The 26,609-nt window shown below is 42.5% G+C and overlaps 1 protein-coding gene across 1 annotated transcript in view; it reads right to left on the bottom strand.

The window, feature by feature from the left end:
• The window catches only part of BBS1 (Bardet-Biedl syndrome 1), a 63,454-nt gene that overhangs the window by 25,682 nt on the left and 11,163 nt on the right, over nucleotides 1-26,609 (bottom strand). The window contains exons 3-5 of the mRNA XM_068393164.1: nucleotides 22,859-22,958; nucleotides 17,256-17,371; nucleotides 6,604-6,777 (exon numbers count right to left, since the gene is read on the bottom strand). Coding sequence (XP_068249265.1) covers nucleotides 6,604-6,777; nucleotides 17,256-17,371; nucleotides 22,859-22,958 — 390 coding nt within the window. The remainder of the gene's footprint in view (nucleotides 1-6,603; nucleotides 6,778-17,255; nucleotides 17,372-22,858; nucleotides 22,959-26,609) is intronic.

Below are 26,609 nucleotides of genomic sequence, written 5' to 3'. Positions count from 1 at the left end.
AATCGGAGCCAACTATCCGCGTCTTCCTGCTCAGTTTGTCTGCCAGAACATTCCCCTTGCCTGGAATGAATCGGGCCGAGGGCTACAGATTTGTCCTCCGTCCATCTCAACATTTCCACAGCTAGATGGCAGAGGGACTGTGATAAAGTACCTCCTTGTTTGTTAATGTAAGCCACTACCATGGTATTGATGCTCATCAGCACCACGAGTATCCTGAAAGGAGCTGGTGGAATTGCTTCAGGGCTAGAAAAGCTGCTCTCATTTCAAGGAGGTTTATGTGGCATTGTCACTCAGACTCGGACTACACTCTAGAGGCCGTGTGGTGCAACATGTGAGCCCATGCTCTTCTTTTAGACACATCAGTAAAAAGCATTGATTCCAGGGTAAGAGAGAGAAGGTCTACTCCCCTGAGGAGTTTGGTGTCTGACACCCATCAAATTAGGTGTCACTTTTGCTCTAATCCTATCGGAACCCGGAGGTTTGGAGGGTCTTTGCCCTGAGACCAATAGGTCTTCAGTTACCACTGTAAAGAACGGATACAAAGACGGCCATTGGGCACCAGCCTCTCTAGTGAGAACAGGTGACCTAGTAGCCTTTGCCACTGACAAGCTGGTAGCTTGTCTTATAATGTATTAAAAATTGGCTATTTTCCTGTCTCGATCTTTATATTCTGTGTAAGCACAGGAAGACTTTGCCTGGCTTTGTGTTGATACTCATTCCAAGATATACCAGGTTCTGTATAGGGAGTAGAGAGGACTTCTTGTGATTTACCACAATTCGCAGATTGTAGTAAAACTCGAGAAGTTTGTCTCGATGTAGGAGAAGGATCTCCATCAAGTCTGCTATATGCTGTTCTTGTGCCCTCATGTTGACACCAGGAAAGACACCACTGTGAAGACCTGAGGTGCTATGGACAGGCCGAAGCACAGGACTTTGAACTGTTTATATCCTGTTTTTGAAGACGAACCTTAAATACTTCCTTGATGACTGAAGGATTGGGATCAGGTAGTATGTGTCTTTGAGGTCTAGCCTTATCATGAAATCTTATGGTCTGACAGCCTGTCTGACCGTTTGAGCTATTTTCATTTTGAACTGAGTCTGCTGAAGAAACTCATACAGAGCTGAGAGGTCTATGACTGGTCTCCAGCCTCCAGACACCTTCTCGACAAGAAAGAGTCAACTGTAGAAGCCTGGAGACTTATCCTGGACCTCTTGGATACCATCCCTCTCTAGCATGGTCTGAACCTTGGCCCGAAGGGCCTGTTCCTTTGCTGATCCCATTGCATAGAAGCTCAACATTGCTTGATTGTGTGTTAGAGAGAGCGTGAATGGAATGAGGTATACTGTTTGGAGGTTGGAGATTGACCAAGGCTCAGCCCCGTAAAGACTCTGTCTCTGCTACCTGCTCTTCAGGCATCCTCCCACCATTGGACTAGTCAGAGAAATGAACCCCCTAGCGGATGCGACCGCGTTTGCCACCTCTGCCTCCTCTCCCTCTCGGGCCTCGGGAGCAAAAAGATAGATTGGGTCCCTGCTTCCTAGAAGTCGGTTGTCTTGGGGGTTGAGTTTTCTTTTGCCCCTGTCGTGGTACTGGTGATGACTTCCCTGGCTGCGATACTCCGGATTATTGGCGAGATGTCACTACCCTATGGAGGAGAGTCGTAGCTCGCCTTCTTCCATCCTTGTTTTACAGGCTCAATGTCCACATTAAAGAAGGAGGTGTCGTCCATCGAGGAGTTTTGAAGCTTCATTGCTTCTCTCCGAGATACCTGCTTCTTGAACTTTGAGAGCGAGAGTCTTCTCAAAATCCAGTTGACCCATTAGTTGAGGACATTGTGGTTGAGGAATTCCACCATCCTGGTGCCTAAAAGGAAGAATGCTGACATAGCCTCCTTCTGGTCAGGGGAAATGTTTTCATTCTTGAAGAGGTAACCCACTGTCCCTAACAAAAAATCAACCATGAAGTGGGCTGCAAAAAGCACTTTACAACCCACTCCATCTTTGCAGCGTCGGCACCCAAGAAGGTCACTGGTAGAGCTGCCAGCTTGTCAAATAGCATATTCTAGATTAGAGCAAGTGGGAAGCCTTGTAGGTAAATTTTAAGATACGGTAATTGAAGCTTCACGTTTTAATAATGTTAATATGAGTGAATTTCTATTTAGAAATACTATATATTACTCTGTAAAGGGCAAAATTTTAAGACCAGTTTTGGATGAAAAAAGTCAGGGTTTGCTCATTAACACGAGAGATGCTTTTGGAATTATGAAAATATTATTTTTCTTGACATCTGTTTTGTTGTTGTTAGGGTATTCTAATAGCATAAGGATCATTAATAGGCTAGTATTTTGGAAGGATTGACTTAAAATCATATAATATACTCATCTTAATTATGGTATATAGTTTTATGTTTAAGTAAAATAAGAATATTTACCAGTACTTTTATCTTTATTTATTTACAGTGCTGTATTCGGGCTCGGTTGTGTAAATCTGATGTTAGGCTAGCCTAATTGTCCGAAACCTAGAATTTTCCACATTTGTACCGGTAATTAATTTTTCAACTTACATAATGGTTGGGAAGGATTAACTTAACAGCGTATATGCTCAGCATAATTATACACTGTAGTTGTGTGCTTAAATAAAATAAAAATAACAATAATTTTTTATTTATTACGATACTTCCGTCACCAAAAACTTGTTTTGGACAACTAGGAATGTTTACATTATTTGCCAAGAGGGGTGGTTGTCCGAAACCTCAAAATTTGCAGGTTACGAGTACCTTACTATGATATACAGGAAAACAATAATGCAAAGAAGTTTAAACAAAGGAAAAAAAATTAAACTTAATAAACTTGAAATTCCCGGTAGTTAGGTAAGCACCAGCTGCTGTATAAAAATGGTTGTTTGCCATTTAAGGGCTATGGCAATCAGGTATAGCAAAGTTGCCAGACAACTACTGTACTGCTAGTTATCGAGAAAGCAGTTTGGAAGGATTAACTTAGAATCATATATGCTTATTACAATTATATAGTTGTATTTAAAGGTAAGTTTATTAAAAATAAGACTATTTAATTCTATCTTTATTGCAAAAAATTTCGCAAAACAGCCGCTCCTTTATGACCGTGAATCACCTGCTTCTCGGCGGCAATTAGACACAATGCTTTCACACACAAGACGAGATTATGTCGTGTCTACTGAACTGCGTTTCTCAGCGTATTACGTCACAACTAACACCTATTCACTCACTCACTCTCGTCTTTCTCTAAAATCTAATTTACAGTATTTCTTTACGATATCAACTAACTTCATTTGTCTCTCTAACTCTTAATGAAAAAAGTTATGAAATAATTAATTACATACATTTATATCTCATCCAATATGAATATATATGAAATAACTCATATCCTGACACCTCTTAATGGACCTCTGTCTGACCCTCATCCCACTGCTGCCACCAATTTGTGAAGCCTCATAGGTAACTTTTAAGATAATTGAAGCTTCACATTTTAATAATGTTGCCAAGACAATCTTATATGAGTTAGGGGGTCCTTTGACTGGCCAGCCAGTACTACATTGGATCCTTCTCTCTGGTTACAGTTCTTTCCCTTTGCCTACACAGACACCAAATAGTCTGGCCTATTCTTTACAGATTCTCCTCTGTCCTCATACACCTGACAACACTGAGATTACCAAACAATTCTTCTTCACCCAAGGGGTTAACTACGGCAATGTAATTGTTCAGTGGCTACTTTCCTCTTGGTGAGGGTAGAAGAGCCTCTTTAGCTATGGGAAGCAGCTCTTCTAGGAGAAGGACACTCCAAAATCAAACCATTGTTCTCTAGTCTTGGGTAGTGCTATAGCCTCTGTACCAGGGTCTTCCACTGTCTTGGGTTAGAGTTCTCTTGCTTGAGGGTACACTCGGGCACACTTCTATCTAGTTTCTCTTCCTCTTGTTTTGATGAAGTTTTTATTGTTTATATAGGAAATAATTATTTTAATGTTACTATTCTTAAAATATTTAATTTTTCCTTGTATCTTTCCTCACTGAGCTATTTTCCCAGTTGGGACCCCTGGGCTTATAACATCCTGCTTTTCCAACTAGGGTTGTAACTGCTTTTCCAACTAGGGTTGTAACTTAGCATTTAACAATAATAATACTAATAATAATAATAATTGTTGGTGAGGTAAACGTTGTCTCGGAAAGCGTTGGCAAGGCGAATGCTGTCGAGGAGAGCATTGGTGAGGAGATTGCTGGTGAGGTGAACACTGGTCAGGAGAATGCTATTGAGGCGATTATTGACAGGGAAACCTCTGTCACGTTGAATGCTGCCGAGGTGAGCACTAGCGAGGGGAATACTGATGAGGTGAACGAAGTAACCTCGTTGATTGCATGCAGCATATCTGGGAAGACATCGAAGCCAAAGGTTTGCGAGGAGGCGAGGATTGTAAGACAAACTCGTTACTCTGGAACAGCGAGGATATGGTAAAAGAGTTAAAACATTTGCCAAGCAGAAAAGTTTGCCCACCCCCTCTCTAAGAGTAGGTGGATGGGCACGCTCTCCAGCAAGGTGAGAATCTGTGTCAGTTTGCTCGTAGAGAGACGAACTAGACACTGACTGATGAGGTTCACGCTGCCATGATTGATTGATTGATTATTAGATATCATCTGGCATCATAACAGCAATGGTTATTGATGTCAAAATATTTACTTAACGATCATTATACTACAGTATATAATTCCTATCTCAAATCATGATTGGATCTTATCAAATAAATTAATCGCCACAAGAAAATTGAAAAGACAATCTTCATTGCATTCAGGTCCAAAAATTTTAGATAACGTAAATACCACTGCTATCCTTGCAATTATGAAAATGGCGCAATCTCTCGGTCAAGTAACTTGAACATTTGGTTAATATAGGCTTTACAGTCAATGGCACCAAGTAATCTTCAAAGAATGGCCGATGTTCTCAATTCATCAAAAAGTTGTACAGTATGTTAATCTGCTGTGACCAATTCTCATTCGGCACAGCAACACTCGCCCCTGGACGAGATAACAACAATTTCTCTCATTTTCTGATTTTCCAACTCCCAATAAAAATGCCAAGTTTCTCTAAGTATGGACTGTATAACAGGGTACATATCTTCAGCAAGTCCCATAAAGTTATTTCTTATACACCTATAAACTGCCTCCTTTTTCAGACAGTACCCTTTCTCAGAAGGACCTTAGGTGCTATTCCCGGAGAAGTAAGCGTAACAGGACGGAAACTGGCGAGAAGCGGGAGCTATAACCCACCACCAGACCCTTTCATCATCTCATTCTGACAAGCTAAGGTCTGAAGAGCTTGAAGGCAGCATGGAGGAGTCTCGTACTCTCTTGTGTAAACCTCTGGGTGGTGACTTACCACGAGAAGGGCATCAAACTTGTGGACATGACGGGCGGACATCTGTTGATAGAGGAAGTAAACTTTGCATACCCTCAGCCTCCTGAGAAAACTCAGGCTGAGGGCGGGCACTGAAAGCAACAGGTAATCTGGACGCAGCCAGTTTCTGGATTCACCACGAAGGGATCCTCCAACAGGAGCACTAGAGGGGTACTCGTCAACAATGTCTCTTGTCTCGTTACCAAAGTAGCTCAAATATGAGATTGAGAAGTTAAGACTACTGCTGGTAAGGACACTGGAGGTTCCTTAGGCATATGGCCTTTAGAATCTCTAAGGGGGGGGAGACCAAACTCTTCCCCTTGCAGGGCAGGTGTGCATTCCTCCTGTGTCCCAGCCCAAGCCTCAACAAGCAGTTCCTTATAGGGGGAACCCGAAATCCCCAAGTAAGGCCATCACTTCCGCAGAATGTCAGAAGAATGCGACTACTTTACATTCGAGGGTGACACCACTTCACAAGGGGAAACAACGGTGCCTTCTACGCAAGATTGTCCGCCATCAAAGGGCCACTACTCTTACTCGAACAGTCCCCAGAGGAAAGCAATCGAACAGATTCGGAACAGCAAGATCAAGCCGACGAAGAAGTTATTCTGGGCTTCTTCCCTTTCAAGGATGAACCAGAAGGGGAAGCGTCCCGCTTAGACTTCTTTCGCCCGCCTAGCAAATCTCTGCAACTCGAGGGATGGCCAATCCCTACATAAATTACATGGAGATTCTTTTAAGCATGGATGGCTCCTGCAGGAAGGACACAGTTGTAGAATGCGCAACAATGCCCCTCCATACCAGGGCAAACCCACATAGTTTGAAATGTCACAGCACAACACTTTCACTCCTGAAAAGAAAAAAAGATTTCAAGAGAATTAGTCAGTCATCAAAGGTTGATGGGAGAGACTGGAAGGAGCGTCCGATCTCTACCGAGCCTAAATAAAAAGTGATGTTACTCGAACAGTGAGTGTATGAATCGGGCGACTAGTTTAACCCTCGCTAAAATGTCTTTTGGCTAGTCTTCAGCATTCGCAGAAATAATATCCATTGTAAAGAGTATTCATGTCGGAACAATCAGATTTTAACATTTGTTAGAAAAATACATTTGTTGACATCTTATCCCATTAATTATTGAAAATAAATAAAAAATAAAAGTTTGCACTCTTTATACTGTACTTACTTGTCGTTTAAGAATGAACCCTTTGTGTTGATCAAGGAAGGCAACTTGTGCAGCATTATCGGAGCACATCAGAAATCGCTGAGACCTAGTAGTAAGGCCACACTCTCCCACCTCTTGTCTTAAAGAGTCCAAAATTTCATACAGCATAGCAACATCGAGTAGTTCATCTCTTGCCTAATTATGGAAAGAAGTTAATTCTCTTAATAACTGTACAGAAAGATTCAAATCAAAAGTTATGAATACAAAATTCATTGAATATCTGGAATTAGTCAACCTACTATAGTAATAGTTTAAAAAATTTACATTAATTTTGAAATAAAATACACTTAACTTCCATAACAGTAACTGGTTTACAATTATAGTTGCAGGCCACCTATAAGAATCAAAGTTTGGCCTAATTCATTATCATTTGCTTCTCAAATTTTAATACTACCTATATATGTATGCATTCTCATCTGGAACTCCTCTCCCTTTGTAGAGTGACAAGTACTAAACAACAAATCATATAGTTGGTATTAGATTCACTCTGCTCCAATTACAATGGTTCTTTATCTATACTAATAAATCTGGTGATTGTCTGTGTGTGTGTTTCTGCGTGTTCGCTATAGAAAAATTGTACAAGGAACTTACAGAATATTTAATGATCGAATCTTATGTAATATTTATCGAGAAAGCTAACGCCACTATTTCCATTTTGATCAAAATCCACCTTGGGGGTCTACGGGCCCCATAATTACAGAGCCCCTAAAACTGTATTCCATGAAATCGGGCCAAATAGGGCAGGCTGCCACCGTAGACTTCAACTTTTTAAACATAATTATTTAACAATCAAGAAATCTAACGTTGCTATTTTTATTTTGATCAAGAACTACCTTGGGGGGTCTATGGGCCTCATAATTACAAACCCCCTAAAACTGCATTAAAAAAATAATGAACCAATTACAATGAATTTCAACATAGCGATTGTATGAACATAGGAGATTATTTAGGGCTACATTAATTTGGAATTTACCCCAAAAAAGGGGATCCTTGGGTGTTGGCACCACACACACACACACAGTATACACTGATTTTCTTTATGTGATAAAAATTACTAAAATTTACAGAATATTTAATGATTGAGTCTTATGAAATTTATGTATTTTTTTCAGTTTTCTACAAAATGATGCCTCCTATAAAGAGGTTCTCATTTGGTATTTCCGATAAAGCAATTTCAGTGAAAAGAAGATAACAGGAAACAGAAGACAGAAGGGTTTATGGAGGGAAAAAAATGCAAAAAGAATGGCATCTAGACATGAGACAAAGGATGAAGAACAAAGAAAAACTCATGCAAATAGAATGTAAGCTAGCCATAAAGTAGAAAATGAAGAGCAGATGGATATAAAAAGGAACACTAATGCAAGCAGAATGGCAGCTAGACGTGAGGCAGAGGACAAAGAGCAGATGAATTTGAGACCGAACACTAATATAAGGAGAATGGCAGCCACACATGAAGCCAAAGATGAAGAGCAGAGGAATTCAAGAAGGAACTCCAATGCAAGAAGAATGATAACACAAAAAGAGATTCTACAGAATATTTAATGGTTGAGTCTTATATAATTTTTATATATTTTTCAGTTTTCTATTAAATGATGCCACCCAAAAAGAGGTTTTCATTCTGTAGATCCAATAAAGCAAATTCGGTGAAAAGAAGATAGCAGGAAAAAGAAGAGCAGAGTAATTTACGTAGGGAAACAAATGCTAGAAGAATGGCAGCTAGATGTGAGATACAGAATGAAAACAAAGAAAAACTCATGCAAGTAAAATGGCAACTAGGCACAAAGCAGAAAATGAAGAGCAGATGGATTTAAGAAGGAACACTAATACATGCAGAATGGCAGTTAGACGTCAAGCCGCAGATGAAGAGCAGAGGAATTTAAGAAGGAACACCAATGCAAGCAGAATGTCAGCTAGACGTGAAGGAGAAGATGAAAAGCAAGTGAATTTAAAAAGGAACATAATGCAAGCAGAATGGCAGCTAGACATGAAGCAGAAGACGAAGAATAGATGAATTTAAAAAGGAACACTAACGCCAGCAGTATCGCAGCTAGACATGAAGCAGAAGACGAAGATCAGATGAATTTAAGAAGGAACACTAATGCAAGAAAAATAGCAGCTAGATGTGAGGCAGAAGACAAAGACCAGATGAATTTAAGAAGGAACACTAATACAAGCAGAATGGCAGCTTGTCGTGAAACCGAAGACAAAGAGCAAAGGAATTTAAGAAGGAACACCAATGCATGCAGTATGTCAGGTAGACATGAAGCAGAAGACGAAAAGCAGGTGAATTTAAGAAGGAACACTAATGCAAGCAGAATGGCAGCTAGACGTGAAGAAGAAGAAGACGAATAGCAGATGTATTTAAGAAGGAACACTAATGCAAACAGAATGGCAACTAGACGTGAAGCACAGGATGAAGACTAAAGAAATTCTCGCCTTAAAAATAATAAACAAAGAATAGGAGCTATAAGAAATCAGGAATCAAGAAATCAAAGAATGACTCGACTTCAGGATAACCAGCAAAGAATGATTGTCCACTGAAACCAAGAAAAATTGAAAGGACCCGGGAATAGTTACCATGTTGATAGCCATGCAAGCGAAAGCAAGAGCACGTCTTTTTAATGCTGTACAATGGCATCTTGGTGACTTCACTTATAATCCAAGATACATACATACATACATATACCAAGACACTTCCCCCAATTTTTGGGGGATAGCCGACATCAAACAACTGAAACAAAAAAAAGGACCTCTCCTCTCTACGTTCCTCCCAGCCTGACAAGGGACTCAACCGAGTACGGCTGGTACTGCTAGGGTGCCACAGCCCATCCTCCCCGTTATCCACAACAGAAGAAGCCTCATAATGCTGAATCCCTTACTGCTGCTACCTCCGCGGTCATCTAAGGCACCGGAGGAAGCAGCAGGGCCTACCGGAACTGCGTCACAATCGCTCGCCATTCATTCCTATTTCTAGAAGACATAGTACAATTTGGCTTATTGTCACAACAATGTAATCATTGTGATGCTCAGAAATGGAAGAATGAACCTCCTGGATTGTGTTGCACTGAAGGGAAAATTAGACTGGCTTTGTTAGCTGAAACTCCTGAATATCTAAATAAACTTCTCAATGGAACATCCCACCATTCAAAACGTTTTCTTGAAAACATACTACTATAAAATAATGCTTTCCAGATGACTTTATTTGGAACAAAATTTGTGAATGAGGGGGGATTTATAACCACATTCAAAATCCAAGGGTAAATATACCCGGGCAATGCCGGGTAACCCTGCTAGTCTATATATATAAGATAGATGTTCGGTATAGAAGCTTACCTGCATCAAGTCCAACCCTGCGAATACAGTAAGAGCAGGACCGCTGCTCCCCAAAGGAAGCAACAGGAAAGAGTAAAGCGGGTCGGACACTCTCGCTCCTCATTGATAGACTTACGTTGCGACCGCTATTCTAAATGAGATATTTCTTGGCCTGTGAAGAAGCTAGGTATGCTACACAACTTGCTGAGCAACTACCATAGATCCCAGTGATTGATTGATTGATTTGAAGTTTTCTGGCATCCTGACATCTAAGGTCATTGACGCCGATATCATTTATTATAAATAAAGAATAAAAGAATATTCAATTAAAACTATAAAAGCAAAGATGTCATTTTAAAAGTTAAATGGCTTCCAGAAGACCTGCTTCTGAAATAAATCTAAAAATACCGCTAGCAAAATATGACATATCATGTCCAAGATTCTTGGCAAGGATGAACCTGCCATCCTCACCTCGAGCCTTAAACAGATATCTATTTCTTTCAGTACTATAAGTTGAGCATTTTGTCAACAAATACCTGTTAAAGGTACCAAACAGTCGTCACAATATGGCTATGGCTGGTATTGGCCAGTTATAGCAGAAATTCATGTTATGCAATTGTGACCAATGAGGAGATGACAAAGAATAGTCTCCCACTTTCAGGGCATTATGTTATACTGTACTTCCAAGGGGATATAACATTTGTTATTTCTCTCATTTTATTTTCAACTAAACTATCCTAATGCAGATGCCAATTATTATAAATCAAATTCTTAATGCTGGGTAAATAATCATCACAGATAATGTGATACCTTCTTGGTAGTAACTCAGCTGAAGTACTTTTTGCCAGTAAATCTGCCTTCTCATTTCCAGACGCACCTAAGTTTGCCAGAATCCAGCAATATCGAACTGTTATACCTCTTAGTCCAATAATAAAAAGCCATTCTAAAATCTTTAAAACTAAAGGGTTACTGGAATTAAAAACTTCTAAAAACTTGGACACTCCTTGCATCACTAAACATGGTAAAATTACCCTTCTCCTCCAATGGTATTTTCTCAATAGCAGTTAGTATGCCATACACTTCGGCAGTAAATATAGAAGCTGTTAAGAGGTACTGCACCTCTATAATTAAAAGCATTACTATATACTCAAAATCAAATGCCAGCATCAGATTTGGAGCCATCAGTATATATAGAAGATGATTCCTTATGTTCTGCAACATGTTCTTTAAAAAGAGACCTTGCTTTTAAGTCAGTCATATTCTTTTTAACACCAATAAAATATTTACAAAAAGGTATCTATGGTAATTTCCATGTAGGGGTTGATGATACCTTAAATGGAATCCCCTTACTTCTATCTATATCAAGACTGTGTATCAATTGTTTCATCCAAAAACCATAAGGTTGAGGAGACTTTGGGTGCAACTTAAAGTACAGTATGTTGAGTGCCTTACAAAGGTTTGCACTCTTGATACGCTAAAGAATTAGGAAGTTTTTGCAACCTAAACCATTACCGAACAATTGAAAACTTTCGGTAAAGGTCTAGGTAACTCTCCAGTGCCAACAAGGAGGTTTGGGACAGGCAAAGTTGTAAAGGCTCCTGTGGCCAATCTGATACCAATATGGTGTATAGAATCTAAAATCTTTAGTTGACTTGGGGTGGATGAGGAGTATACTCAAATCCATAACTAATTTAAAAAAAAATTAAGGCCCTGTATAACCTAAAAATAGTTTTGTGGTCTGCCCCCTGGATGTATGGGACAAGACTTTCAGGTGATTCAGAGCCTCAAGACACTTTACTTCTAAAGCTTTCAAGTGAGGAACCCATGTAAGCCTACAATCAAATATCAATCCTAAAAATCTAACTTCACTTACACAAGGGGTCCGTTAACCTTTGATGTATATATCCGGGTCTGGGTGCACTCGCTGAATACGAATGAAATGGACAACAACAGTTTTGCTTATTGAAAACTTAAATCCATTCATATCAGCCCATTTAATTGTTTTGTATATTGAGAGTTGTAAAACAGTCCACTTAGCCTGGTATACTGAAGCCTAAGATCTCCAAAGGTATTCAGATATGCTTTTCGCAACTTGCTGCAAAAAGCCTCTCTGACAGGAGATGCTAGATAGTCTCCAGGCGTGAAGTCATAGGGATACTACAGCTTTGTGAAAGATGTTCACGTGTGGCTGTCCGAGTAAATCAGTTCATGGTGGGAGTTCACTCGGGACTTCCATCAGAAGCTGAAGAAGGTCCAGGAACCATTCGGCGTAATGTCATAGTGGTGTTATGAGGGTCACTCACAGGTTCTTGGATGATCTGGTCTTGTTGAGTACTCTTCTCATCAGACAATGGGGGGAAAGGCGTCAACCTCGATGTTGTCCCACTGTTGTTGAAATGCATCTTGCCAGAAACCCTGAGGATCTGGGACTGGGGAGCAGTAGACCGGGAGCCTGTTGTTCAGGAATGTCGAGAACAGATCCACAATCGGGAAGCCCACAAAGTCAGGACTTTGTTAGCTACTAGATGATTCAAAGAGCACTCGGAGCCAAATATCTAAGTCGCTATGTTCAGATTGTCCGCAAGCACATTCCGCTTGTCCGGAATAGAGCGAACTGATAGGGACACAGTCATCTCCTACCTATCTTAACATCTCCACTGATAGATGGCAAAGGGGCTGCAAAAAGGTACCACCTTTCTCTTTTCCGCAAACTACAACCATGTTGTCGCTCATCAACACTACAGAGTGCCCCGCAAGGAACTGATGGAACTGCTGTAGGACTAGAAAAGCTGCCCTCTTATCTTAAAGATTTATATGCTGGTACCTTTTGGATTCTGACCAGAGTCCGGAGGTCGTGTGGTGCAGCATGTGTGTCCCCCACCCTTCTTTTGATGCATCTCAAAAGAGCATCAATTCTGGGGGAGGAACGAAAAAGTCGACCCCTCAGCGGAGATTCTCGTCTGCCACCCACCACCTTCAGTCCGTCCACTGCTCGGGTCCCATGGGGACCAACGTATCCGGGGATTTCTCGTGCTGAACCCACCTGGATTTTAGCCGCCACTCAAGAGATCAAATTCGGAGGTGGCCGTTGAGAACTAGACAGACCAGGGATGACAGATGACCTAGGAGACATAACTTTGGCCTAGAGGGCCAGCTCTTTTACAGATCCTTTTGTATAGGAACTCGATGGAATCGGATTCAAAGTCAATGGAGGAAGATATTGAGTGAACAGAATGCGATATCCCAAACAAATCACAGAGATTGTCCAGGGTTAGGCCCAGTGCTGCAGCCACCTCTTCCACCGGCATTGCAGGCATCCCCTACTGGTGGGCAAGTGGGAGGATCATCCTCCTAGCAGGAGTGGCTTCGCCCAACACCTCTACTTCCTCTTCCTCCACAATTGGACTTACTGCCCTTCTGGTCTCTGGCAGGAAAGGGTTTTTTCGACAAATTCCTAGAGGATCCAGCAGTCCTGATTGTCTGCAGCCTGGTTGTCTGCGGCTTACTAGGAGGGGGCGCTGCTCCATAGGACTTTAATGTCATGGCCCTCTCAGGGAGAGCGTCCTGGTTGGACTTTTTCTAGCACTTAGCTGCCCGCTCGACATCTTATGACCTGAAAAGAGAGAGTCCTTCCAACATAACATTCCTGACCCTAGTCACTTCCGTTTTTGGGACTTGTCGGCGGAACTTTTCAATTATTGAGTCCCTTCTCTTGAGAATAGTTTGCCCACAGGTTGCCAACCTGGTGGGAGAGAAACTCAGTTGTCCAGATACCCGACAAGAGAAAGGTCGCCATCGACTTCCTCATGGTGTCCTTAAACCAATCTCCGATCCTGATTAGGTGATCCACTAACCCCGACCATAGATACAGCCACAATGTTGCCTACATGGCAAACTTCGTGACCTTCTCCATGTTCAGGGTGTTCACAGCAGTGAAAGTGACCAGAAGGCCTGAAAGTCTATCGTAGGAGACCCCTCTTGTAAGGGCTTGTATGGTTGGATCTAGAGGGAGGGGCAGAAGAGGCTCATCGGACACTTCATAGTATCTTCTATGCCAGACAAAAGGAGGTGATAGCAGCTTTGAGGAAGAGCCTGCTCGGCAGGAACTGGTACAACTGGCTATCTGGCAAAGGCCCTCTACCTGGCTCCCTTTAATCCCCAAAATCAGAGCAAAACTGTGCTGGCCTTGGGAGGTCATTGGGTGCCTTAGATGTGGTCGAGGATGACGTCCTTGCACTCTTGAGGGACCACAGCCAAGTCATCTAGGCCATTGATTTCTCTCATGCTGGCCAGGACCTGCCAGAAGGCACATTCGGAATCCTTTTATTCCGCCTCGGTGTATGTAGGACTAGCGACCCTTGGAAGGTAGCCCTTCATCTCTGAGTCTTGGTTGTCATCCACCCAGTAGGAGCCCAGGGTGGGTCGGGTCAGGTCGGCATCATATCTAGGAACTGAAGGCATGCTCCCGCTGCTGCCAGAGACGTCCAGCGAGTCTTCTCCTGAATCTGCTGGGAAGATCTGTTGTGCTATTCTTGGGGGCCGTCTTAGCATCCTTACTTTCTCTTCGGGCAGGAAGGAACTCCTCAAGCAGCTAAGGTCTAGAGATATCCCTGCTCCTACTGGAAACTGGAGCTGCCAGGGACCAGTCCATACTCTTGGAGGTGGTACGCTGCTCCGGCTGAATGATCTCGATGGGGGAAAGATGGTAGTTTGATGTTAAGATCTCCCCAGGAAATCGCAAACACCAGCTTGTATGGGGGTGCAAAAGTGTCTTCCAGAGGAGGTGTGGGGTTCTTCTATCTCTTCTTCTTGGTGGTCAGTGCCACAGCTACCCGCATCTTCTAAAGTGGGGAGATGATCATCTGAGGTGGAGGTTCCCTGGAAGGGTCCAGCAACGTGGGTCTCTGTCTAGGATCAGATGAAGGAGAGGAAAACGAAGGAGAGGAAGACGTAGAAGAACCAGACTTTTCCAGCAGAATTTTGGATGTGCTGGCCACTGCAGGCTGCTTAGTAGCAGGGGCAGCTCCTGAAACAGCCCGATTCACTGCCTTCACCAAGGCGTTGAACAACAGAAATTCCTTCTCAAAAGAACGAAGGAAGCTTCTCACTGGGGAGACTACGAGGTGGAGACTGCCTCCCAGGAGTCCGCAGTTTCGGCACCTGAAAATGAGGGGAGAGAGGTTGCTTACCTAGCCTTATAGGAACCGGCACATCATCTCGCTCTGGCTTGAAAGAGCGATGCAGAGAGCTTGCTGGATGTGTTGTAACATATTTATGCTCCTTTAATGTGTCCTTACGGGTGGCGGGGAACGGAACTGGTCAGCTGTGATTAGCTGGCTACGTAAAACCTGACGCTGACACGTTGGCTGGCTTGAAGCTACCTCCTCACGAGCTGTCGGGAGGTTGCGAGCAGGAGAGACATGTACAGGGCCAGATCTAGGCGAGAGAGTATCAGAGGAATGTGACGGAGCTGGCTCGCACGATGGTCGTTCTCGTACATTTGGGAGAAGGTTCGTCATGGTAGCGTGCCGGAGGACAATCACGTGTTGAATGATAGTCACTCTCTGGGTGGCAATCAGGCGTAGACCGTAAGTCACGAGCAGCCAAGTAGTTGCGAGAAGCAGGATGATCATGATCAGGACAAACGGGCTCACGATGACAACCCCATGATCTGAGGTGTAGCGATGATCTGGAGATGAGTGACAAGTCGGAGAGCTCTCACGAGAAAAAGTAAGGTACCAGTCTCGTCAACGATGCGCTTCCTGGTAGCGTGAGGTGTAGGAGCATGCTGAACTACACTGGCGAGCAGGAGAGTGGTCTCTAGAAGAAGTGTGCTGGCAAACAGGTGGACAATTACACACTGGAGAGCTCCTAGGAAAAGGGTGAAGAGAACGCCTATCTCGAGGGTCATCCTAGGTACGTCTTCTGCTGTAGGGAGAGGGCGAGAGCAGGGAAGTGCGGTGTGGACTACACTCTGCTGACGAAGGTGCGTAGGATCCTCTACAGTGGTGATGATGACTCCCAGAGTCAGATGCAGGAGCAGGACAAGAAGAAGTCACTCGTCGAGCTCGCCGTTGACAAGTATCCTCCGTGGAGGAGAAGCAGGGCAACGCCTAGAAGAACCATGAAGCGGAGAACATTCAGGGGAGGACCTCACCTGTGAATGGGAAAGGGGAGTATCCAGAGGAGCAGGAACATGCCTTGGACCTTGCTCCCCCTTTGCAAGGTGTGCAAACTCAGGAGGAGGAGAAGCGCAGTCTTCGGATGCAGAAGTTGCGGCAGACAACGGCAAACTTGGACCCGGCTGAATGTCACTGGCAGCAGAATTGGAGAACTCCTTCGGCACAAAACCTTTGGCACTCCTCGCGGGGTTTCCAACTCTACCTCTGAAGAAGCCGGTGTTCGATTCTTCTCAGCTCCCAGGACTTTGACAAGGCATTCCTTCGATAGGGGATCAGCAACAACCACTGAAGGCAAAATCTTTAAAATATCATCAAATGAAAAGGCTCCCGCGAGGGAAAGGGCGGCGGCACTTTGCTAGGGGAAGCGACAGCGTCCTCTGAACCTTAGGTTTGTCCTTGTGTTAAATGGTCAACACTCCTGTTCGACTGATCCCTGTAGGAAACCGAGTAGACCGGAGCTTCAAGAAGAGACCAGAGGGTTAAAGAAGACGTCCGAGATTTCTTTGACTTCGAGGATGACCCCGAAGGAGAAGAGTCCTTCTTAGACTTCTTCTTACGCCACCATCCAAATCTCTCACAATGGGAGGAAGACCACTCCCGGCATTCCTCGCAGATGTCATCCTGTATACAAGCCCATGGACACAATGAATGAGGGTCGGTCTCAACCGAGGACATGAAGGTATCATATGAGTGTCCCTCAGGTCTTGGATAGGTCCGTATGATGACCAAAGAAAGAAACAGTCACACCTGAAAAGAAAAAAGAAAAATAGAATTAGTTAAATGGCAGTCAGAATTGGGAGGCAGAGAGAGATAACGCCGCTCTCGGCCGAGCCAAAAGAAAAAGTGGCGAGAAAACACGTGTGTGTGTGTGTGTGTGTGTGTGTGTGTGTGTGTGTGTGTGTGTGAGCGGGGTAGCCAGTTAACACCCCTACCCCCGCTAACTAGCGGTGGGGTAGTTACACCTCGCTAAAAGTGTCATGGCTAGTCTTCCAGCTTCACCAAAAGTATACCCCTAATAAAGAACAAAAGGTTTTATATTTAGTGTCGGAACAATTGTAATTTTATATAGCCTACATACAATAGAGTACTAATTTAAAAATCATAAAATAAACAATATACCTGGCTCCATGCATCAAATTCAGTAGGATTCACTTCCAAAGTTGGTAATGTAAACTTGAAGTAAGGACGAAGGTTTTTGTATATATAAATGTAACTACCAGATGCAACAGCAACAGCTGGAATAAAAACAAATTAGTCAGTGTAGTGGAAACTAATAATCTCATTAACAAGGAACAATGTGTGGTACTAAAGACTTTTCTCACTGCTATAAATATCAAATTCATATAATAGTAAATAATAGCATTTATGCATGATCTAATAGACTTTATTTTATCAAATTAACAATTGTAATGATAATGCACATTAATACTGTACAATAACCATACAATACGTAGTGTTGCACTTCAAGAAAACAAATTCATTGGTATGCTACAGGAACTAAACCACAAAAATACTCCTGAAATCACAATTTAAACAAGCTAATTCTGACCTGGTATGTAACAAAGGAAAACAAAACATTGATCAGAAAAAGAAGTACAGTAATGGCAACAAATAACATCATTAATTATTAACACTTAATTATGCAGAATAAAAAAGACATTTCAATTATTCAGCAAATGATCATACATGAAGGATGATAAAGGTGAATTGAAAGTAAAACATAATCTGCAACATAATAGTCATCAGATGAATCATTAATTACTGTAATACTGTACATGCAAACAGAAAAATAACAAATTTGGAAATAATTTGTATTTCTCCTAGTAATACTATACTAACCTGGAGCTCTTTACTATGGCCTATTTATTTCGACGAAGCTAAAACTAAACGATAAGCTTTTTTTCAAGGTGTAACTACCTACCACTAGTTAGCGGGGGAGGAGCAGGGTAGGCTAGCTCCCCTGCTCACACCAACACTAGCGACTAACCGTCACTTTTGCAATTGCGGCAGGACTTTCCAGGGGTAGGTGCTGCCGGGTGCAGTACAGTACAGTATGTGTAAAGAGTTCCAGGTTTGTGCTGGCAATTTGTCTCTCAAGAGAAAGCTCTGGGTTATCTCTCTTAGTCTCTTTATCCGATCCTCAGATGGAAAGATTTTGTCAAGTGTGGTCCTGATATACTATATCTTGGACCAATTGCAGATGAGACTTCTCGCAATTTATCAAGATCCCCAGATACTGACAAAATGCGAGGAGTTTGTCTCAATGGAGGTGAAGGGTCTCCCTTGAGTCTACCAGAATCAGCCAATCGTCTAGGTACCGAAGGAGAAGAATGCCGTTCTTGTGTGCCCAGATGGACACTAGAGTAAAGACCCCTGCAAACACCTGAGGTGCATTGAGTAGGCCAAAGCACAGCACTTTGAACTGGTATATCTGTTCTGCTATGGTGAATCGTAGGTACTGTACTTCCTGAATGCAGGATGTATTGGGATCTGGGAGTACACAATTTTAGATCGAACTATATCATGAAATCGTGAGGTCTAACAGCCTGTCTAACCATACGAGTTGTCTCCCTCTTAAACAGAGTCTACTGGACAGACTAGTTCAAGGCTGAGAGCTCGATGACTGGTCTCAAGCCTCCAGATGCCTCTTAGAGAGTGTCCTTCTCTTAGCATGGTCTGTACTTCGGTCCGAAGGGCCTGGTCCTTTGTAGATCCTTTCGCATTAGACTCTGCCATCGTTAGCACAAGAGGTGATGGTAGCTAAGGGCGAGAGGTGACCACCCGTTGGAGGAGTGTCCTGACTGACTCTTCTCAACCTGTCCGCGACCTCCTCGATAATGTCACGGTTGAACAGGGAAGGGCTGTATATTAGGGCGTCCCGGAGCTTCATGGCTTCTCTTCGACACCTGCCTCTGGAATTTTGAAACGACAGCATCTCGTCATTTCAGAACCCAGTTGACCCATTGGGTAATCACGTTCTTGGTAAAAAATTCAAGGGTCCTGGCCCCCGAGAGTAGTAAAGCAAGCAGTGCCTTTCTCCTCTTGGGTATCAAGAAGTCCTCGTTCTTAACGAGGTATCCGATCATGAAAAACTAATGGTCCATCCACGAAATGGATTGTAAAGAACACTTGGTAACCCGTTTCATGTTGGCGGTGTCAGCCACTGAGAACTGAACTGGCAGTCACCAGTTTGGCCAAAGACGAGCCTTGGGTCAACAACACAATGGCTAGATCGAATAGGAGGGGGGAGATCGTCTTCCACAACCTCCCAGTACTTCTTCTGCCTTACATATGGCAGAGGTAGAAGCCTCGAAGAATCCCATGCCTGATGAGACCATAACGTGCCTGCAACTTGCGCATATGGTTTTTTCTTCGCTACCTTAACCCCCCTTGACCAAGGTAAGGCTACCTTGGGATTGGTGGGCTTCAGCGCGTCTGAAAACAGATCCAGCACCCTCTCAATGCCCTTGGCCAGGATCTGATCAGATTCTCTAAGGTTGGTGACCTTCTTGATGAATGCAAGCAACTGCAAGAAGATACGGTCGGAGTCTTTTTGCACAATAAGAGAAATTTTTTGGTTGCCGGAAGCTGGCAGCACTCCGTCTGAATGTTCTGAACCGTCATCAAAAGGTTCTTCCTACTACGAGCTAGCACCAATAGCAGCCTGAGAAGGGTGGAGGTCGTCAATGTGGCTTCTTCCTGCTGAAGAGCGGGCTCTCGGGGGTAGTCCGCTATGATCCGGTCTTACGGGAGTGAATTGGATCGATGAGCGTTCCCCTCGAGTCTGATGTCCGTACATAAAACGCCAGTTCTTGAGTAACATCTTCTAGTCCTTCCTCTCTCTCGGACAAACATCAAATTCGTCCAGAAGGGAGGACTCTTCCTTCCTGGTCACTTCCACAGGTTTTGAGCCTTCGGAAATGTCTGGAGGAGGGGGATCCTTCGCCATCGAGGTGGAAGGTCGTTTTCAGCCAACTTCTATAGGCGATAGCCTATAGTTCTCCATCATGGCAATCTCTTTATGGGATCTAGATCCCCTACTCGTACGTAGGTGGATCGTATCTCTAGGCGTGGGGGGGAGGATGAAGGCCCCTCAGTTCCTTCTCCTCTTCTTGATCATAATCAGAATCACGACCAAGTTCTCCAATGCAGGATCTTGGAAGTTAATATACTTGGAGTTCAGGTAATCCTTATACCTCGAAGACCTTTGAGGAGGAGGAGGAGAAGGCTGTCCAGCTAGGCTAAACTGCCTAGGGTCTATGGGGAGGTCACTCCCTTGTGAGGGCTCCAATGGGATGCTCGGTATGTTTGGAGGAAAAGTATGCCTGGCTGCCTCATTGCTTGCACAAGGTCCTTGAACCATGCAGTATCCTTTGAGAACATACTTCCCGGAGGTACTCCCTTGTGTTTCCTGGGCTTAAAAAGTGTGCCCTGGAAGGGGAGAGGACGAGCAGACCTGGAGTCATACTGGAAGTCCTGCTACCGTTGCTCCCTTCCTATCTGTGCACACTGATGGTGAGAGTTCTGAAAGAGCTCATGAACCTGAGCGCCTTGATCAATCCTCACTGGAAGAGAACAGTCTTCCTGTGAGCGTTGGCGAGACGAGGGATAGTCATACTGTACACAATAGCGTGTGCGCTCTTACCTGACCACTCGGGTGGAGGTGCATGTTCGCAAGGCGAGAGTCGGAACTGAACGCTGGCTTACACACTATTCCCAGCTCTCTCAAGTGGTTGTTTTACCTGTGTGAGCTTGCGAGGTGACTGGCCACGATAGTGAGGGAAGAGTTGGTGTGACGCGCTAGCCTCATCGCCTTCCTCAACTCGTCCTAAGACTATGTCTATCTGCTCGCGATAGCTGTACGCTCATTGACCTCTCCAAGGTTCAAGCTCAGTGCACGTAGTCAGGCTGGGGCTCGCCTTTTCCCCAGGATAGGGATCTAAGGGGATGCATGGGTTCTTGCGCTTATCTGACTCAAGCGAATTACCTTTCCTTCCCTCCTCCGTGAGAGAAAGGTCTGCACGCTCCCTTACGAGAGCATCCAGGAGAGGAGCTCTCCTGCTCACCAAGTTTCCCATAGGAGAAAGGCGAGCTGTCTTCCTTTCCTCAAAGGGCAAGGGAGGACAAGAGGCTGGGGCTTGCGCGCCACTAACGAAGAAGGTTCTAACTCTGGTGAGTTAACTTGGACGCGGTCTCATGAGAGACTGGTCTAGCGTAGTGCATAGCATTTTACTGTGCCCTAAAGGCACGATAACAAGAAGGGGAAAGAGATAGCAACTGCCTCCCCTCCTCATCATCTAGATCCGAAAAGTTGTGCTACGATGGACTGGAGCTGGGCATAGATGAATCTAACGCCCTTTGGCGGGAACCCCATGGGGGTGACCACTCAGGAGAAGAACGTCTCTCCAACGAACAGGAAGGTCGATCAATTCCTTTTCCTCTTGACAATGCATCTCCTCGTGGGCAATGAATCAGACGCACAGAAGGTGGCAAAGAGTTGTCCTCCCTCGGAAGGGTAGACTGGAGGCAAATCTCTGGGCTGCACACTTCGTTTCTCCTCCGTACGGGTGAACCCGGCCAGAGGATAAACTCCATGTACAGCCTCCAGAACACAGCTGAAGCTAGTTCCTGAGGTCACAGGATCTCTAGACAAGACACTTCGAGGAGTGCTACTCCTCAACTACTCACGTTCACCTGCCAGAATAGTACAAATGTCGTGGAGAGCGGATGATGAGCCTCTGTACTTGAGTGTGCATGAATATCCAACCGTAAAACTTCTTGCAGCCTTTCCTTAGACAGAGGACCTGTCAACCCAAAGGAAGGCTACAACAGATGAACAGTGTCATCTGACAGACTCCTACGGAGGCGGCTGACGCTACCCCACTGAGGCAACGGAGGGTTGTCCTGGTGTTACTTGTGCGCCAATTGTACTCGACCGGCCCCCAAGGGGAAGCCGTTCGAGCAAAGTTGGAATGGCAAAATCGACACGAAGGAGAAAGACGGCGAAACTTCTTCCCCTTCGAGGCTGAGCTCGAGGAGGAAGAATCTCTTTTAGCCTTCTTTTTTCTGCTGCTTACAAAATCTCTGCTACTGTGAGGGCGACCACTCCATACACTCAATGCCAGGTGAATCCTGCGAGCAAGTATGACCTCAACACACAGAACAAGACCGTGAAGATTAGTCTCCTTCACCGACATGAAGGTGCCGCACCGGTGCACTTCTGTGTCCAGACAAACCCGCATAATTGGGATCCTCACGGGCACTCACACCAGAAAAAGTTACAGAAAGTTTAGCTTTAATGACAGTTTATGAAATTTTTATTTGGTTTGTTAACAGGGGAGTGAGTCACGTCTGCACTCCCCTGAGCTGAATTTAAAAGTGACGGTTAGTCGCTAGTGCTAGTGTGAGCTGGGGGCTAGTCTACCCACTCCTCCCCACTACCTAGCGGTGGGTAGTTACATACTGAGAAAAAGCTTATCGGCTAGTTTCAGGTTCGCCAAATGATTGCTAAATACTCCATATAAAGAGTGGAAGGTTTGTATTTTTCTGCTGGAACAAATCCTCTTATACAAAGTTAACTCATACACACACTCCAGTAATTACCACAGGTACCTCCGTAGGAGTTACACTAATTCTTTTTATTTCTATTTTGTTTTCTTATGTCTAGTATATAATATAAAAATAAGAAAATTATTATGTAAATAGGCTCACATTAAACTTACCAGGAACTCTTGGTTCGGTAGTATCCATGTGAAATGTAATCACTCCTGTTGGAAGATCTATTAAAGTATTTTCTGACATTAAAGATGTACCTTTGTAGACCTGAAATAAAACAGACATACAGTACTGTATTAGTATTGTGTGAAGGAAATAGGATTGGACTCGACTGTGATCTCTGAACTTCATACATGTCTGGGTGGTGTCCAGTAAATTGCTTGAAAACAAAATCCTTGAAATCAATTGCTGGAAAAATTATTCCTCGAACTATCAATTCCTTAAAAGACAGATTGCTTGAAAGCAAGTAACTTCGAGAATTTTATTTTTGAGCAATTGAACTGAAAAAAGAGACAGATTGCTTGAAAATAAAAGCAATCATTTGATTATATAATTAATACAAACTAAAATTCATAAATCTATCTGTCTTTACAATTAAAAAGCAAAAGCAAAAAACATTTATTCGCTACAGAAATTCATAAATTTACTTGCCTTTACTATTATAAAAGAAAACAAAAAACATTTATTCGCTACTGTATCAATGTGTAATATTGTTGTGAGCAGCACTTCTTAAACATTCTTCAACATTTCCCGTGTCATCATAGCTAGATACAACATATTCTACTCTTTGCACGCAGTCACAGCATTTTCTTCTGCTTCCAAGTACACTAACACCTCACACATTTTCTTTTTTGCTTTCTACAAAACTTGAATCCATCTTGATGGTTCAGGTTTCCAGAAATAATTATGAAAAATGACTAAAACTAAAAATAAGAGGGTTTAGAAAACAAAGTCATTAACGGCAAAGATAATGGTACTTATCAATAGCTTTTAACTCTTTAAATATTTTTATTCAACTAAAAATAAGAAGGTTTATAAAATAAAGTCATTAATGGCTAAGATAAAGATATATAGCAATTATTATTATTATTATTATTATTATTACTAGATAAGCTACAACCCTAGTTGGAAAAGGAAGATGCTATAAGCTAAAGGGCTCCAACAGGTAAAAATAGCCCAGTGAGGAAAGGAACTAAGGAAATAAATAAATAGAATGTGAATCACATTTCAAATAGTTTAAAGAATGAATAGCGGCTTTCGTCCAATCGGTCTTTCGAGGAATTTATGGTTTGAGAAATAATTTTTCAAGCAATTTATTTCAAGCCTTTTGTTTATGAGCAATTTACCTGGAATCTGTCTGGATATCATAGTCACAATGTCTAAGCAAAATGAAATATGTACTAAGTCTGACTATATTCCATGTGGAGATCCTGTACGACAGCTTATATGGTTGATTAGTTCTGTGTTGTTACCCGTGTTAAAGAATTATTCTCCAGATATTAATCTGGGTTTGAATACTATACGGCCATATTCCAAAAATAACAAAATTTATATACACTGTAATTTGAGATGACAAAAATGTAAGTTGTAGCACAGAGTGAGTAAAAATACATGATCCACAAATTATGACATACTGTATATGTATACAATTGTTTTGAGAGTAGATAATGGGTAATTCAAAAGTGTAACAAATGGGTATAGGTACTTTCAGGAAAAAACTCTTGAATAATATTCATTTGATGACATACAAAATCTCTTCCTTTAGAAAATTACATTAATATAATTTGTATTTTTCCAAGCTATAAAAGCTGAGCCATTTATATGTTTTCTATGACCGGCCAATCAAAAATTTGGTTTGATTGTACCATGCTTCATTGCTAGGCAACCATAGCGCATGTGCAAGGAGCAAGACGACTCTTGCTCACATCGTCATCGTCTCCTCACAACAACAGACTGGTCAAAGACTTGAGGGATTGTTGAGGTGGGAACTTTGATAAATGACTCTGGTTTGTATGGCTAGGAAAAGCACAAATTGTATTAAAATTTGTTGTGTATTCCTATGTGGATAAAAACTTCTAAGTCATTTATATGGCAGTCTTTCTTAGGAGGAAGTCTCCGTGAAGTTAAGAGGTATACACTTCCTCTCTGAAAGATGCTATTACTGTAAGTAATAACAAGACATCAATGTGAATTGTTAAAGAATAGTGTATCCAGCTCGTAAAGAGGCAAGGCCATACTTCTGATGTTTTCTAAGAGTGAAGTCTCCGTGAAGTTGAGAGGTATACCCATCCTCTCTGATACAATTACTGTAAGCAATAGCAAGAGACCAAAGAGAACCACCAGAGAACAGAGAAGCCGGCTTGTAAAGAGGCAAGAATACACGTTTGAATCCAAAATGGGAATCTTCGTCAGGAGTGAAGTGGTATGAACATCATGCTACATAACAAAAATGCAATTTCAGTATACTGTATCATCAAATATCAAAGAAATTTGAGGTATTCTCATTTGCATTAAGGTGAAAACCAATGGCAGGCTTCAAGTTCAATCAAGATCACTATCCACCTCAGTGTCTATTATACCAAATAATGCATAGAATAATTACGCATGAGGCTAGAACCGGCACATGTCCCATGAGGGTTGACAGTTAGGTTATTTGTTGCACTGCAACCATAATGCCTACTGAGAGGGTGTCCAAAAAATGTATGTATCAGCTTTAAGATAATTGTTTGTAAAGGTGGGTTTTCTCTTTCATCCTTCAGCCGGGCAAAAACATAAATACAGTACAGAGATTAACATAAATACAGTACAGAGATTTACCAGACATAAAGCACTTACTCATAACTCACAGATGATGAATAGTAACTCAAGTGACCATGAATAAAAGAAAAACATAAGTCAAGATCACTAAACACTAAAAGGGTAGGCAAGATGAATGCAAAAGCCTCGATTGTAGAGAAGAAGTGAGAGCACACCCTCTCCACTTCGCGATCAGCAGTGTTGTGGGGAGACAATGATGATGTGAGCAAGAGTCCTCTTGCTCCACGCGCTGGCGCTATGGTGACCCAGCAACGAAGCATGGTGCAATCAAACCAAATTTTTGATTGGTCGGTCGTAGAAAACATGACTAGCAGTAACCCATATAAATGACTGAGAAGTTTGTATCAGCATAAGAATGAATGATTTATAAGACAACTATGCATAAAAAATTGAGACAAAATTTCTGCCTCGCAAAAAGTTTCCATATCATGGAAAGAATTTTAAATCTATATTCTTCTATAAAAAAATTACTTCAATTGTTCTTGAATTTGTAGAGTAATATACAGTACTGTATTTGGTCTTTAAAGTTTAGAATTTTACATTTAATTTACTTTACTCCTTCTTATAATTCAGAATAATTAATAATTACCAGCAAAGAGTGGATTGTTTTTTAAGAACCCAATTCTCAAATCAAGTTGGCTAAAAAATTATCTAAATATGTTATTTTTATTAGTAAAATAAATTTTTGAATATACTTACCCGATAATCATGTAGCTGTCAACTCCGTTGCCCGACAGAATTCTATGGAGGGATACGCCAGCTATCACAATACTAGAAGGGGGTGTATTTACCAGCGCCACCTGTGGCCAGGTACTCAAGTACTTCTTGTTGACACCTCCTCAATTATTCCTCGGTCCACTGGTTCTCTATGGGGAGGAAGGGAGGGTCGATTAAATCATGATTATCGGGTAAGTATATTCAAAAATTTATTTTACTAATAAAAATAACATTTTTCAATATTAAACTTACCCGATAATCATGTAGCTGATTCACACCCAGGGGGGTGGGTGAAAAACCAGTGTACAAGACTAAAGGATAGCTAAGTATCCCGTATTTCATATAAACAGTTATCCACAATAACAATGAAATAATAAGTACCTG

Source organism: Palaemon carinicauda, chromosome 19 (assembly GCF_036898095.1).
Source record: "Palaemon carinicauda isolate YSFRI2023 chromosome 19, ASM3689809v2, whole genome shotgun sequence".
Taxonomy (NCBI): domain Eukaryota; kingdom Metazoa; phylum Arthropoda; class Malacostraca; order Decapoda; family Palaemonidae; genus Palaemon; species Palaemon carinicauda.
This window is presented reverse-complemented; position numbering and strand designations above follow the sequence as displayed.